This window comes from Ixodes scapularis, unplaced genomic scaffold (assembly GCF_016920785.2).
Source record: "Ixodes scapularis isolate PalLabHiFi unplaced genomic scaffold, ASM1692078v2 PGA_scaffold8__174_contigs__length_109621045, whole genome shotgun sequence".
Classification (NCBI taxonomy): Eukaryota; Metazoa; Arthropoda; class Arachnida; order Ixodida; family Ixodidae; genus Ixodes; species Ixodes scapularis.
The window spans coordinates 31167846-31181988 of NW_024609883.1; the positions used below are offsets into that span (position 1 = coordinate 31167846).

Sequence of the window (14143 nt, forward strand, 5' to 3'; positions counted from 1 at the left end):
TTGCCAAAACAAACCTTATTTTAGCCCGCCGCGTCATACGACGGTTTCACTCAAGCTGCAAAAATTTATATGACTGGACATTGAGGGAGATGAGGAGACAAAAGCGTGTGGGGACGTTACACCAAGCTCCGGATGGAACAGTTCCCAAAGGCAGCTAGCCTTGCGTCTACGAACTAATTCCAACGAGAGCTCGCTACCCTGGCGGTCCTCGCCCGCTCTCACCTCTTCCTCTACCTCGTGTGCATTCGTAAAGTGGACGAAGTCATATTTCTATGTTTTAATATAAAATGTTCTCTGGCTATGCGTTCGGCATTTTGTGAAGCCCAAAAGTAAAACCCGGATAAAAGCGTGGCCGTGAAGCTCGATACACGTTGGTTTTGAGTGGCGGCGAAGAATCACAGTAAAAAAAGAAGCGTTTGCGCTCGACAGGAATCCAACCCAGACCAGTTACGTTATTTAAGCGAGCGTCTTTCCAACATGTCATGACACATCGCCACGAGTTAAGGTGCTATTTGACGGGAAAGCCCCACGGGGCATCCGCTATGCGCCCGACAGATAGCAACGAGACACCCCCCCACAAGTTTTTTAAAACCCAAATTAGTACCAGTAGAGTCTAATCTCGTTATTTCAAACTCGAGGGGGACCAAACATTTGTATGAATAAAGCAAAGTTTGAATTAAAGGGAGTTTCCTCCCATAGAGACGCATAGGATGGGACCTGTATGTTAGTTTGAATTATCCGCAAGTTTGAATTTATGAGTTTGAATTAATGAGAGTTGACTGTATCTCCAATCCAAGAGCTGCCGTTCAGTGTCCGTGCGACGCATTAAGACAGTTGCCAAACTAATCGACGAAGAGTGCCAGGAACGTAGACTAGACTCCACACATTTCACGTGCACCACAATTGCGAGCAATTTGCTACTATTACTAAAACAAAAAGCAAAAATATTAGACCCCCGTACTAAATTAAGTCTCAAAACGGTAACAAACCGATTGCGCCAAAGGAATCGCGCGGCATTTGCAATTACAGCAAAATCCCATCGTGCACAAACCTCTGTGGCCGCAGGTCCCAAAGTAGATGCTGGGGCAGTGGCCGTGGCAGTCGTCGGGGCTGCGGGTGGCGCCCCCGGGCGGGGAGTCTCGCAGGCGGCGCATTTGACGGCCGTTCCGGCGTTGCTGATCATGCACTCCGAACAACTCCAGGAGCCGGCTGCAGGCTTGAACTTCTCCCACAGGGCTGAGGAAGAGAGGAACGATGGCATTGGGCTCCTGCCACCAGGCACTTAATATAGCGCCAAGAAACATTCTTCCTCCTTTAGCTAAACAAACCGACATAGGAGAAAACGGTTTTAGTCGCAAATTCAGAAGAAATGATCCAAAATTAATTTGTGGACAGCTCAAACCACTTTTTGTGTCCCTATTGTTGGTGAAAAAACAAGAATGGCACAGCAAATGCCTTCCAAAGGAATTCGTATGCTTTGCCAGCCAATTGTCAAACATCAATTAGTCTTTGTACCAAATGCGTGCCATTTTTATTGATTTTTCTAAAGCTTTTGATGAGCTTCCTCCCCAACATTTAATTCTGCTTCACAATTTATCACTTCCACAGCTACGCACTTGCAGCCATTTTGAGAGCGGCTTGGCTTGGTTTGACTTGGCCTGACCGCTTGGTGGCAAAAGAAAATTGGCTCGGTAGCTAGCTAAATTGGATGCAGTTCGAGACTCAGAGCCAAAAATTGGAGGTGCGTTGCTTACGCGAGGGAAAAAAAGAAGTCCAAATATTGGTACCCATTGTGGAGGGTGCGTTCATTATGCGAGTGCGTTCATTATACAAGTAAATATGGTATACAACTAGCAGTGCAGAGGGAAAAAACCTATTGCAGTGCTAAAAATAGCACTAAAATGTCAAATTCTTTTTCTGGAATATAATGATGAGTGACTAGACGAATGAATAGTGGGTTTAAAATAATTTTCATTGTCTTATATACTAGTGAAAAAAAAAAAAGTACCTAAAAAAACATTTTTCTTCCTTTTTTTTTTCTTTTAAAAAATGCGACACGCTCGTTGAACAAGTAACAATCTTGAAAAAGTAAGCACATAGTCGAGAGCTCCAGTAAGTTTCACTCCAGAAAATCCGCACAGCAGGTATGCAGGCACTTTAGTCATCAAACGACAGTTTTAGAGCAATAAACACTAGTTAAAACATGAACAAAAAATTTTAAAAGTTCATCCAGTGCTTTCCTTTAGATGATGCTTGCCATTTCATCTAAAGTGGGACATGAATTAGTCCTTAAACTGCACGGTCCTTCTGTGCTTCGGTCACAGGTTCCATGTTTCTTTTCTCTTGGGACACCTCCAATGACTCGAGAGCTTTCACTTGGGCTTTTGCAATGGGTTGTCCTCTCTGTATATGACGCTTGGTGGCTCCCTGGCTGGACGCCCATTTCTGACAGAACTTCCGCGATGTCTCTAGGCCCCGGGTGTAACTCGAGGGCTGCGAGGGCCACGTTAAACACTCCACTGTCCCGAGGGAAGCCAGCTCCACTTCGGGGCACCTCTTCCACCGAGGCATTAAAGCTCTCATTGGCGTTCTGCGTCTCCATCCGGGAACAGATCTCGAGAAGGTTTCTCTTACAGGCGGTTGTACGAGAGTACCAGCTCCTTTGCAATTTCCTTGGAGAAGGCTGGCGAGTCTGGCCGGGGCACAGGTACTTTAATTCCTAGTTATAACAAAGTCAACGGGACGGAAAAAAAATGATAAAAGCAGTAATTCGTTAAGAACAGGAGATCCATAAAAAGAGCAACGGTAACCTTGAAAGTGCACCGGAACGGTGTGGAAGGCTTATAACAAATATATGTTCAATGACACAAACCTTGCCGATGAGCCAGGCTTACCGAGACATGAAAAAAGACGGGAGATCAGTTTGCCGGGCGTTTTTCCCAGGCATAAAAAAGCCTCCTCCAACTGCCCCAAACACCGGGTGAGGCTGACATCACCACGGGCACCGTGGAAAGCGTCGGAACTGTCGCTCAACAAGCTGCCTCATTCCTCTGCGCACACCAGGATCCCGAGAAGCGATCTCCCGCCTTCTTTGCTCCCTTAACTCAACAAATCGGAATCACGTAAGAGAAGGGCGCCGGGCAACGGGCAAGTGCGTCGGGACTCCGTAGGCAAGTCACGTGCTCCGCACTCCTCGCGCAATAGACCGATCTCACCAGCCAGTTTGACTACGCCACCGCTGCCGCAATGCATCGAGGGAACTTTAGTCTTTCTGGACGTGCAACAACATCGCTGCAGCTCGGGCATGTACAGCACCAGACGGCACGAGCCCTCTCGTGCACTGCTGTTTTCCTTCGGTGAACTGAAGTTCTGGCGGCGTCACTCGTGCACGGAACACTGGGTGAGATCGGTCTATTATAGAGGCGAAAGACGATATACCTTTCGCTGCTAACGGCTTTATGCGCAACTCTTCCAAAGGTTGCGCTGGCTTACACAGCGTACTTTCGCCGGATCGTTCTTCGTAATAAGCATGTCCGGTGGTCGATACACTTTGAGTAATCCGGTTTAAAATGCATGCATTGCGATCGGGACCACATCAAACTTAGAAAAATGCAATAATCTGTAAAAAGTTATTTGTTATAACGTTACACCCAAAGAAATGACTTGGCATTTAAAGGGGGGGTGCAACAATTTGCAGGCTTTGGCTAATTGATTGCGGGAATTGATCCCGGCCACATATAAAACGAAGGGCCGAAAACTATTCTTTCCTGCTTGCCCTAGTTTTCATTAAAAAAATTGAAAGAAATTGATATCTCTGGCACCCCTCAACTCAACATTGAAGCGGCACCAGCTTCGCCTGTGACGTCATTCGGAGTGGCGTTGGTTTCCGGTTGGGTTTTTCTGGCTTCCGTTTCCCCAGCGCTCGCCGGCTCGCCCCTCGTCAGCAGATTCCCGAACAACATGGCGGCATGGGCGGACGGCCTGAGCGACGTCGAGCGCAAGATGCTTGCGTATACCAAGTCTTGGACTTGTGCGGCGGGCAGTGGAAGTCGAAGTCGAGGTCGAGACACCACGATACTACGGACCACGACCAACGCACTCCGTCGAGCGAGGGAAAGACAAAACGTCCGGGTTGCTCGGGTAGCCGCCGCAGGCGCCTCGGGCGTCGACGGATGACGGCGACAGCAGGTTTTGTTGACTTGCGGTAGATGGCGCCACAAATAATTCATACCCTTTTAGCGGCAATATTAGGCTTCTGAAGCGTTTCTGCATGCCTAAACAACAAGGTTTTTTAAACTTAACCTTAAATCAAGCTTACAATAGCCTAACACTATCACTTACAAAAACCACTCCGAATGACGTCACACCACAGGTTCCATTTGCGGCCACCATGTGGCCGCAGGTTGGGAAAAAAAGCGTCCTTTATTTTGCGATTACGCAGCGAAATAGAGGTATTTTGGGATATGGTGGCACTTTTTCTCTTACTTATGCGGAAGTGAACAATATAAAAAATACAAGCTGCACATTCGTTCAGTGTTAAAATCATTGCACCGCCCCTTTAAGAAACCAAGGGACACCCTCACTTACCCGGGGCCGGGGACACCCTGGGGGTCTCGCAGGCGCAGCAGCGTTGTGCCTTGGCCTCGTTGCGCACCATGCACGAGTCACACTCCCAGGTGGCGGGAGACGGCCGGAACAGGTCCCCAAAGCCCTTGGGGGTGCCCTGAGAGGGGGCCTGCACGAGCAGAAGGGACACGGGGACTTCCCATACTGCTGCGAGCAAGCAGCCTCGCGCTTGGCACGTGCGACCAGCCCGGCACGATCGACCGGCCCGGCACGTGCGACCAGCCCGGCGCATATGTCTCATGGGAATGTACCAGAAACAAGTTTGCCCGTTTCTTGCACCGTCGTAACAGAAGCGAAGCTCGACTACAGAGTATCGCTCGTTGCCCCGCGACGACGCTGCACAGGGCAAACTCGGTACACACTTTACACCTCGACGGTGCAAACGTCGTCACGTGTAGCATCTCAAAAGAAGCCCCACCAAAGCTGGCGCTACCGCAGGAGTGGAAATTAAGGGTCTTGTCCCTTAGAGTCGGACACCCCGGCTCTCACTGTACCACCCGAAGCACCTGCCGTTCCCTTTCCTTTCACCTCCTGCATACTTGCACACCGTATCTGTGTAAGTGCGCTCGCTAGACACTTTTTGGGTAACGAGGCTGCAGTGCTTGATTATCAACCACACTTACCGAAGGCCAGACAAGGGAAGAAATAAGATTGCCCATTTTGTCCCCCCTTCATTTTGCCAAAACAAACCTTGTGGTAGCCCACCGTGTCAAAAAAACGGTTTCACTCAGGCTACAAAACTTTCAGTCTTTCCAGTCTGGTGAAGAAGGAAGACCAGCAGAGCTGAACTATGGTAGGCCGACCTCAAGGACGACTTCTGCGACGACCTCAAGGACGATGCCTAGAAGACGACGTCTAGGACGGCCTCTAGGACAACTTCTAGGACGACCTGAGGGACGACAACTTCTAAGACGAACTCAAGGACAACGTCTAGGACGATTTCAAGCACTTCTAGGACGACCTCAAACATGACTTCTAAGACGACGTCAAGGACGACGTTTAGGACGACCTCAAGGACGACCTAAAGGCATTCAGCCTTTCCACTCTGGTGAATACCAGAGGAGAAATGCTGGAAAGGTTGCCGCCATCTATGAGCAATGGCGGCAACCAGACAACCGCTTGCCGCCGTCACTCATGGATGGTGGTAGCTGTCCAGACTTTTGTGTGGGGTTTTGTTTCTCCACAGACACGAAACTGGGAAACTACCCCTTAGCAGCTCCGCTGTAAATATTGTATGAACAGAAATTGAGGAAGATGAGAAGACAAGAGCATGCGGGGGCGTCACCACGACGAGCTCCGGTTGATACAATTTGTGCGCAACTGCAAAGCTAGCTGCCTTAGTGACTATTCATTGTTTGGACATCGTCATTCGTGTTGGAACAGGAAGTAGAGCCAAAGGCTGCTAGCCTCGCACGAACCAACAAACTCCAGCCAGAGCTTCGTACTTAGGCGTCCTCGCACGCTCTCACCACCTCCTCTACCTCAGTTTCCATTTGTACAGCGGGTGAAGTAATCTTTATATGTTTCTACAAGAAACATTCTTTGGCTGAATGTTCGGTATTCCGGGAAGCTCAAAAGTGAAGCCTGGATAAAACCGTGGCCCCGAGGCTCGATACCAATTGGTTCAGAGTGGGGCAAAGAGGCCAACACAGCAAGCAAGCATTCGCGCCAGATGGGAGTTGAACCCAGACAATTTAGGTTATTACGCGAGCATCTTATCAGCATGTCACGACACATCACTGTGAGTTGAGGTGCTATTTGATGGGAAATCCCTGCGGGGCATCTGCTATGCGTCCGACAGATGGCAACTTGACACGCCGCCACAAGTTTTTAAAACCCAAATTCCCGCATTTACTTGCATAATGAATGCACCTCCAATGAATGAATTGCCCCCCGCGTAATGAATGCGCCTCCAATTTTTGGCTCTGCGAGTCTCGAACTGCATCCAACTTAGCAAGCCACCAAGCCAACCAAGCATATTTTCTTTTTCTGCCAAGCCACCAGGGAAAGTCAAGTCAAGCCAAGCCAAGCCACTCTCAAAATGGCTGCAAGTGCGTAGTTGCAGAAGTGATCGACCGAGGAACCGAGCGGCGCGCACACCTAATGAAGCTGGGGTCGATGAATTATCCAGCCCCGGACATGCTTCGCCCATCGGATGCACAGATGTCAACAAACATGCCATCGTCAGTGGTCCGCTTTTCGGACAATGGAATTGAGAAAGTGGTTAGGCCTAAGAACGGTCCCGTCGCTCTTTGTGCTGAGTGAGCTTCGTAAAGCGCTTGTCGTTCGGCAAAAGGCACACCAAAAGCGCCCTAGAAAAGGTTAGCAATTTATAGAGCATGGTTCCCGTGGCACGCCCACAACCTGTCATGGGTATGCCTCCGTCAGTTACTTCGCGTATTGAACGCACCTTTCAAATATTATGTGTATTTTTTTCGGAAAAAAAAAAATGTGTTCATTATGAGAGTAAATACGGTAGCACCGAAACCAATGAAGAGCACCGAGAGTGTAGACTCCACACATTTCACATGCAACAATGTTTACTAAAACAAAAAGCAAAAATACTGGACCCTCTCACTAAATTACGTCTCAAAATAACAAACCGATTGCGCCGTCGAAATCGCGCGGCATTTGCAATTACGGCAAAATCCCTGCATACACAAACCTCCGTGGTCGCAGGTCCCGAAGTGGACGCCGGAGCAGCGGCCGTGGTGATAGTTGGCCACTGTTCACAGGCGGCGCACTTGACGTTCGACTCGGCGTTGCTGATCTTGCACGCCGAACAGCTCCAGGAGCCGGCCGCAGGCTTGGACTTCCCCGATAGGGCTGAGAGAGAAAAGAACGAGGGCATCAAGCTCGTGTCACTGGGCGCATCAAAAGTCGCCGAGAAACATTCTTCCTCCTTTGGCTAGACTAACCGATGAAGGACAAAACGGTTCGAGCCGCGGATTCGGACAGAATGACCAAGAATTAATTTTTGGACAGCTCGAACCACCGTTCGTGTCCCTATAGTGGGTGACAAAATGAGAACCCCACAGCAAAATCCCTTCAATGGGGTTCGTATGGCTTTGCCTGCCAATTGTCAAACATGAATTCCTCTTTGTACCGAATGCGTGCCATTTTTATTGACTTTTCTAAAGCTTTTTATAAGCCACCATTTAATTCTGAAATTAAGTTTGCTTCATACTGATGAAACTTAAAGGGATACTTCGAGGAAATTTGAAATATACCCATCGTGTTCAAAAATAGGTTGAATATGATCCACAACATCCATAAATGACAATCGCACGTTTGTATTTTAAGTCTGGTGGCTGTATTTTTCGTTATAAACGGCCCACTCTGGCAAGCACTCAGAGAGCAGCCAGCGGGGACCACGTGACATCCAACGCAATCGTGCTGTAGGTCGTCTCGAGACGATCAAAGCTACGGCGAGGCTGACGTCGAGAGGATGGCCTAGTCGTTTCAGCCACCGAAAGGCTAGGGAACGGGAGAAATAAAATTGGCCATTTTGACCCCCTTCATTTTGCCAAAACAAACCTTATTTTAGCCCGCCGCGTCATACGACGGTTTCATAAATTGCAATTCCTGCAATTTGCCATCGTCATCATAAAATTTTATTTTTCTTGCACTATTTAGACACCATTACGCGTTATAAACGTTTTTTTTTTTTTTTGCATTTAAATCTTGTTAAGAATACTAATGCACCTTTCTGAAACAGTTCATTTTCAAAAAAAAACAATCGATTTCAAATGAGAACCAAGTCTTTCGGTGTCATCACCACCGGCACGAGGTATCACATAAAAATTTTGCGTCCCTGATTAGATGCAGCCACTTCAAACGTATTTGAATTGCTCCGAGTTGGTTGCTTATTTCGAGCCGGACCCAATCTCAGCAATTCGTGTCGATCTAGGGAAAGCTAGAGAACAACCCGCCATTAACACCAAAATTGCTGAGAAAGATGCTCGATCTGAAGTGGGCCTCACGCACTCACCGCCCTCACGGCCCTCACGCCTGTCACGCACTCATGGCCCTCACACCCCTCACGCACTCACCGCCCTCACACCACTCACGCACTCATGGCCCTCACGCCCCTCATGCACTCATGGCCCTCATACCCCTTACCGCCCTCACCGCCCTCACGAACCTCACGGCCCTCACTCACCCTCACACTCATGAATTTTCCTGGATCAGAAACTCGCTCACCCTCACCTCACCTGTGAAGATGAGGGTGAGTGAGGGTGAGTGAAGGCCCTCATGAGTGAGGTTTGCCGAGGTATGCTAAAATGTCACAATCCTTTTTCTGGAATATAACGATGAGTGACTAGACTAATGAATAGAGGGTTTAAAATTTTTTTTATTGTTTTATATACTAGTGAAAAAAAAGTACCTCAAAAACTTTTTTTTTCCTTTTTTTTTTCTTTTACAAAATGCGACGCACTCGTTGAACAAGTAACAATCTTGAAAAAGTAAACACATAGTCGAGAGCTCCAGTAAGTTTTACTCTAGAAAATCCGCACACTAGGTATGCCGGCACTTTAGTCATCAAACAACAGTTTTAGAGCAATAAAAACTAGCTAGAACATGAACAAAAAATTTTGAAAGTTCATCCAGTGCTTTCTTTCAGATGGTGCTTGCCATTTCATCTAAAGTGGGGCATGAATTAGTCCTTAAACTGCACGATTCTTCTGTGCTTTGGTCACAGCTTCCATGTTTCTTTTCTCGTGGGACACCTCCAATGACTCGAGCGCCTTCACTTGGGCTTTTGCAATGGGTTGTCCTCTCTGTATACGACGCTTGGTGGCTCCCTGGCTGGGCGCCCATTTCTGACAGAACATCCGCGATGTCTCTAGGCCCCGGGTGTAACTCGAGGGCTGCGAGGGCCATGTTAAACACTCCACTGTCCCGAGGGAAGCCAGCTCCACTTCGGGGCACCTCTTCCACCGAGGCATTAAAGCTCTCATTGGCGTTCTGCGTCTCCATCCGGGAACAGATCTCGAGAAGGTTTCTCTGACAGGCGGTTGTACGAGAGTATCAGCTCCTTTGCAATCTCCTTGGAGAAGGCTGGCCGGGACACAGGTACTTTAATTCCTAGTTATAACGAAGTCAACGGGACGGAAAAAAAATGATAAAAGTGGTAATTCGTTAAGAACAGGAGATCCATAAAAAGAGCAACAGTAACCTTGAAAGTGCACCGGAACAGTGTGGAAGGCTTATAACAAATATATGTTCAATGACACAAACCTTGCTGATGAGCCAGGCTTACTGAGACATGAAAAAAGACGGGAGATCAGTTTGCCGGGTGTTTTTCCCAGGCATAAAAAAGCCTCCTCCAACTGCCCCAAGCGCCGGATGAGGCTGACATCACCGCGGGCACCATGGGAAGCGTCGGAACTGTCGCTCAACAAGCTGCCTCATTCCTCTGCGCACACCGGGATCCCGAGAAGCGATCTCCCGCCTCCTTTGCTCCCTTAACTCAACAAATCGGAATCAGGTAAGAGAAGGGTGCCGGGGAACGGGCAAGTGCGTCGGGACTCCGTAGGCAAGTCACGTGCTCCGCGCTCCTAGTGCAATAGACCGATCTCACCAGCCAGTTTGACTACGCAATGCATTGAAAGAAATTTAGTCTTTCTGGACATGCGACAACATCGCTGGAGCTCAGGCATGTACTGCACAATATGGCACGAGCCCTCTCGTGCACTGCTGTTTTTCTTCGGAGAACTAAAGTTCTGGCGGCGTCACTTATGCACGGAACACTGGGTGAGATCGGTCTATTATAGAGGCACAAGACGATATACCTTTCACTGCTAACGGCTTTATGAGCAACTCTTCCAAAGGTTGCGCTGGCTTACACAGCATACTTTCGCCGGATCGTTCTTCGTAATAAGCATGTCCGGTGGTCGATACACTTTGAGTAATCCGGTTTAAAATGCATGCATTGCGATCGGGACCACATCAAACTTAGAAAAATGCAATAATCTGTAAAAATTGATTTGTTATAACGTTACACCCAAAGAAATGACTTGGCATTTAAGAAACCAAGGGACACCCTCACTTACCCGGGGCCGGGGACACCCTGGGGGTCTCGCAGGCGCAGCAGCGTTGGGCCTTGGCCTCGTTGCGCACCATGCACGAGTCACACTCCCAGGTGGCGGGAGACGGCCGGAACAGGTCCCCAAAGCCCTTGGGGGTGCCCTGAGAGGGGGCCTGCACGAGCAGAAGGGACACGGGGACTTCCCATACCCGCGAGCAAGCAGCCTCGCGCTCGGCACGTGCGACCAGCCCGGCACGATCGACCGGCCCAGCACGTGCGACCAGCCCGGCGCATATGTCTCATGGAAATGTACCAGAAACAAGTTTGCCCGTTTCTTGCACCGTCGTAACAAAGGCGAAGCTCGGCTACAGAGTATCGCTCGTTGCCCCGCGACGACGCTGCACAGGGCAAACTCGGTACACACTTTACACCTCGACGGTGCAAACGTCGTCACGTGTAGCATCTCAAAAGAAGCCCCACCAAAGCTGGCGCTACCGCAGGAGTGGAAATTAAAGGTCTTGTCCCTTAGAGTCGGACACCCCGGCTCCGACTGTACCACCCAAAGCACCTGCCGTTCCCTTTCCTTTCACCTCCTGCATACTTACACACCGTATGTGTGTAAGTGCGCTCGCTAGACACTTTTTGGGTAACGAGGCTGCAGTGCTTGATTATCAACCTCACTTACCGAAGGCCAGACAAGGGAAGAAATAAGATTGCCCATTTTGTCCCCCCTTCATTTTGCCAAAACAAACCTTGTGGTAGCCCACCGTGTCAAAAAAACGGTTTCACTCAGGCTACAAAACTTTCAGTCTTTCCAGTCTGGTGAAGAAGGAAGACCAGCAGAGCTGAACTATGGTAGGCCGACCTCAAGGACGACTTCTGCGACGACCTCAAGGACGATGCCTAGAAGACGACGTCTAGGACGGCCTCTAGGACAACTTCTAGGACGACCTGAGGGACGACAACTTCTAAGACGAACTCAAGGACAACGTCTAGGACGATTTCAAGCACTTCTAGGACGACCTCAAACATGACTTCTAAGACGACGTCTAGGACGACGTTTAGGACGACCTCAAGGACGACCTAAAGGTATTCAGCCTTTCCACTCTGGTGAAAGCCAGAGGAGAAACGCTGGAAAGGTTGCCGCCATCTACGAGCAATGGCGGCAACCAGACAACCGCTTGCCGCCGTCACTCATGGATGGTGGTAGCTGTCCAGACTTTTGTGTGGGGTTTTGTTTCTCCACAGACACGAAACTGGGAAACTACCCCTTAGCAGCTCCGCTGTAAATATTGTATGAACAGAAATTGAGGGAGATGAGAAGACAAGAGCATGCGGGGGCGTCACCACGACGAGCTCCGGTTGATACAATTTGTGCGCAACTGCAAAGCTAGCTGCCTTAGTGTCTATTCACCGTTTGGACATCGTCATTCATGTTGGAACAGGGAGTAGAGCCAAAGGCTGCTAGCCTCGCACGAACCAACAAACTCCAGCCAGAGCTTGGTACTTGGGCGTCCTCGCACGCTCTCACCACCTCCTCTACCTCAGTTTCCATTTGTACAGCGGGTGAAGTAATCTTTATATGTTTCTACAAGAAACATTCTTTGGCTGAATGTTCGGTATTCCGTGAAGCTCAAAAGTGAAGCCTGGATAAAACCGTGGCCCCGAGGCTCGATACCAATTGGTTCAGAGTGGGGCAAAGAGGCCAACACAGCAAGCAAGCATTCGCGCCAGATGGGAGTTGAACCCAGACAATTTAGGTTATTACGCGAGCATCTTATCAGCATGTCACGACACATCACTGCGAGTCGAGGTGCTATTTGATGGGAAATCCCTGCGGGGCATCTGCTATGCGTCCGACAGATGGCAACTTGACACGCCGCCACAAGTTTTTAAAACCCAAATTTCCGCATTTACTCGCATAATGAATGCACTTCCAATGAATGAATTGCCCCTCGGGTAATGAATGCACCTCCAATTTTTGGCTCTGCGAGTCTCGAACTGCATCCAACTTAGCAAGCCACCAAGCCAACCAAGCATATTTTCTTTTTCTGCCAAGCCGCCAGGGAAAGTCAAGTCAAGCCAAGCCACTCTCAAAATGGCTGCAAGTGCGTAGTTGCAGAAGTGATCGACCGAGGAACCGAGCGGCGCACCCACCTAATGAAGCTGGGGTCGAGGAATTGCCCAGCCCCGGACATGCTTCGCCCATCGGATGCACTGATGTCAACAAACATGCCATCGTCAGTGGTCCGCTTTTCGGACAGTGGAATTGAGAAAGTGGTTAGGCCTAAAAACGGTCCCGTCACTCTTTGTGCTGAGTGAGCTTCGTAGGGCGCTTGTCGTTCGGCAGAAGGCACACCAAAAGCGCCCTAGAAAAGGTTAGCAATTTATAGAGCATGGTTCCTGTGGCACGCGCACAACCTGTCATGGGTATGCCTCCGTCAGTTACTTCGCGTATTGAACGCACCTTTCAAATATTATGTGTATTTTTTTCGGGAAAAAAAAAATGTGTTCATTATGAGAGTAAATACGGTAGCACCGAAACCAATGAAGAGCACCGAGAGTGTAGACTCCACACATTTCACATGCAACAATGTTTACTAAAACAAAAAGCAAAAATGCTGGACCCTCTCACTAAATTACGTCTCAAAATAACAAACCGATTGCGCCGTCGAAATCGCGCGGCATTTGCAATTACGGCAAAATCCCAGCATACACAAACCTCCGTGGTCGCAGGTCCCGAAGTGGACGCCGGAGCAGCGGCCGTGGTGATAGTTGGCCACTGTTCACAGGCGGCGCACTTGACGTTCGACTCGGCGTTGCTGATCTTGCACGCCGAACAGCTCCAGGAGCCGGCCGCAGGCTTGGAGTTCCCCGATAGGGCTGAGAGAGAAAGGAACGAGGGCATCGGGCTCGTGTCACTAGGCGCATGAAAAGTCGGCAAGAAACATTCTTCCTCCTTTGGCTAAACTAACCGATGAAGGACAAAACGGTTCGAGCCGCGGATTCGGACAGAATGACCCAGAATTAATTTTTGGACGGCTCGAACCACCGTTCGTGTCCCTATAGTCGGTGACAAAATGAGAACTCCATAGCAAAAGCCCTTCAATGGGGTTCGTATGGCTTTGCCTGCCAATTGTCAAACATGAATTCCTCTTTGTACCGAATTCGTGCCATTTTTATTGACTTTTCTAAAGCTTTTTATAAGGCACCATTTAATTCTGAAATTAAGTTTGCTTCATACTGATGAAACTTAAAGGGATACTTCGAGGAAATTTGAAATATACCCATCGTTTTCAAAAATAGGTTGAATATGATCCACAACATCCATAAATGACAATCGCACGTTTGTATTTTAAGCCTGGTGGCTGTATTTTTCGTTATAAACGGCCCACTCTGGCAAGCACTCAGAGAGCAGCCAGCGGAGACCACGTGATATCCAACGCAATCGTGACGTAGTTCGTCTCGGGACGAGCAAAGCTGCAG

At 49.0% G+C, this 14143-nt stretch overlaps 1 protein-coding gene across 1 annotated transcript in view; it reads right to left on the reverse strand.

Moving 5' to 3' along the window:
* Positions 1 to 14143, reverse strand: part of LOC8031079 (nuclear pore complex protein Nup153) — a 75113-nt gene that overhangs the window by 18371 nt on the left and 42599 nt on the right. Inside the window, exons 14-16 of the mRNA XM_042286609.1 lie at positions 7292 to 7452; positions 4588 to 4735; positions 1052 to 1236 (exon numbers count right to left, since the gene is read on the reverse strand). Of these exons, the coding sequence (XP_042142543.1) occupies positions 1052 to 1236; positions 4588 to 4735; positions 7292 to 7452 (494 nt within the window). The remainder of the gene's footprint in view (positions 1 to 1051; positions 1237 to 4587; positions 4736 to 7291; positions 7453 to 14143) is intronic.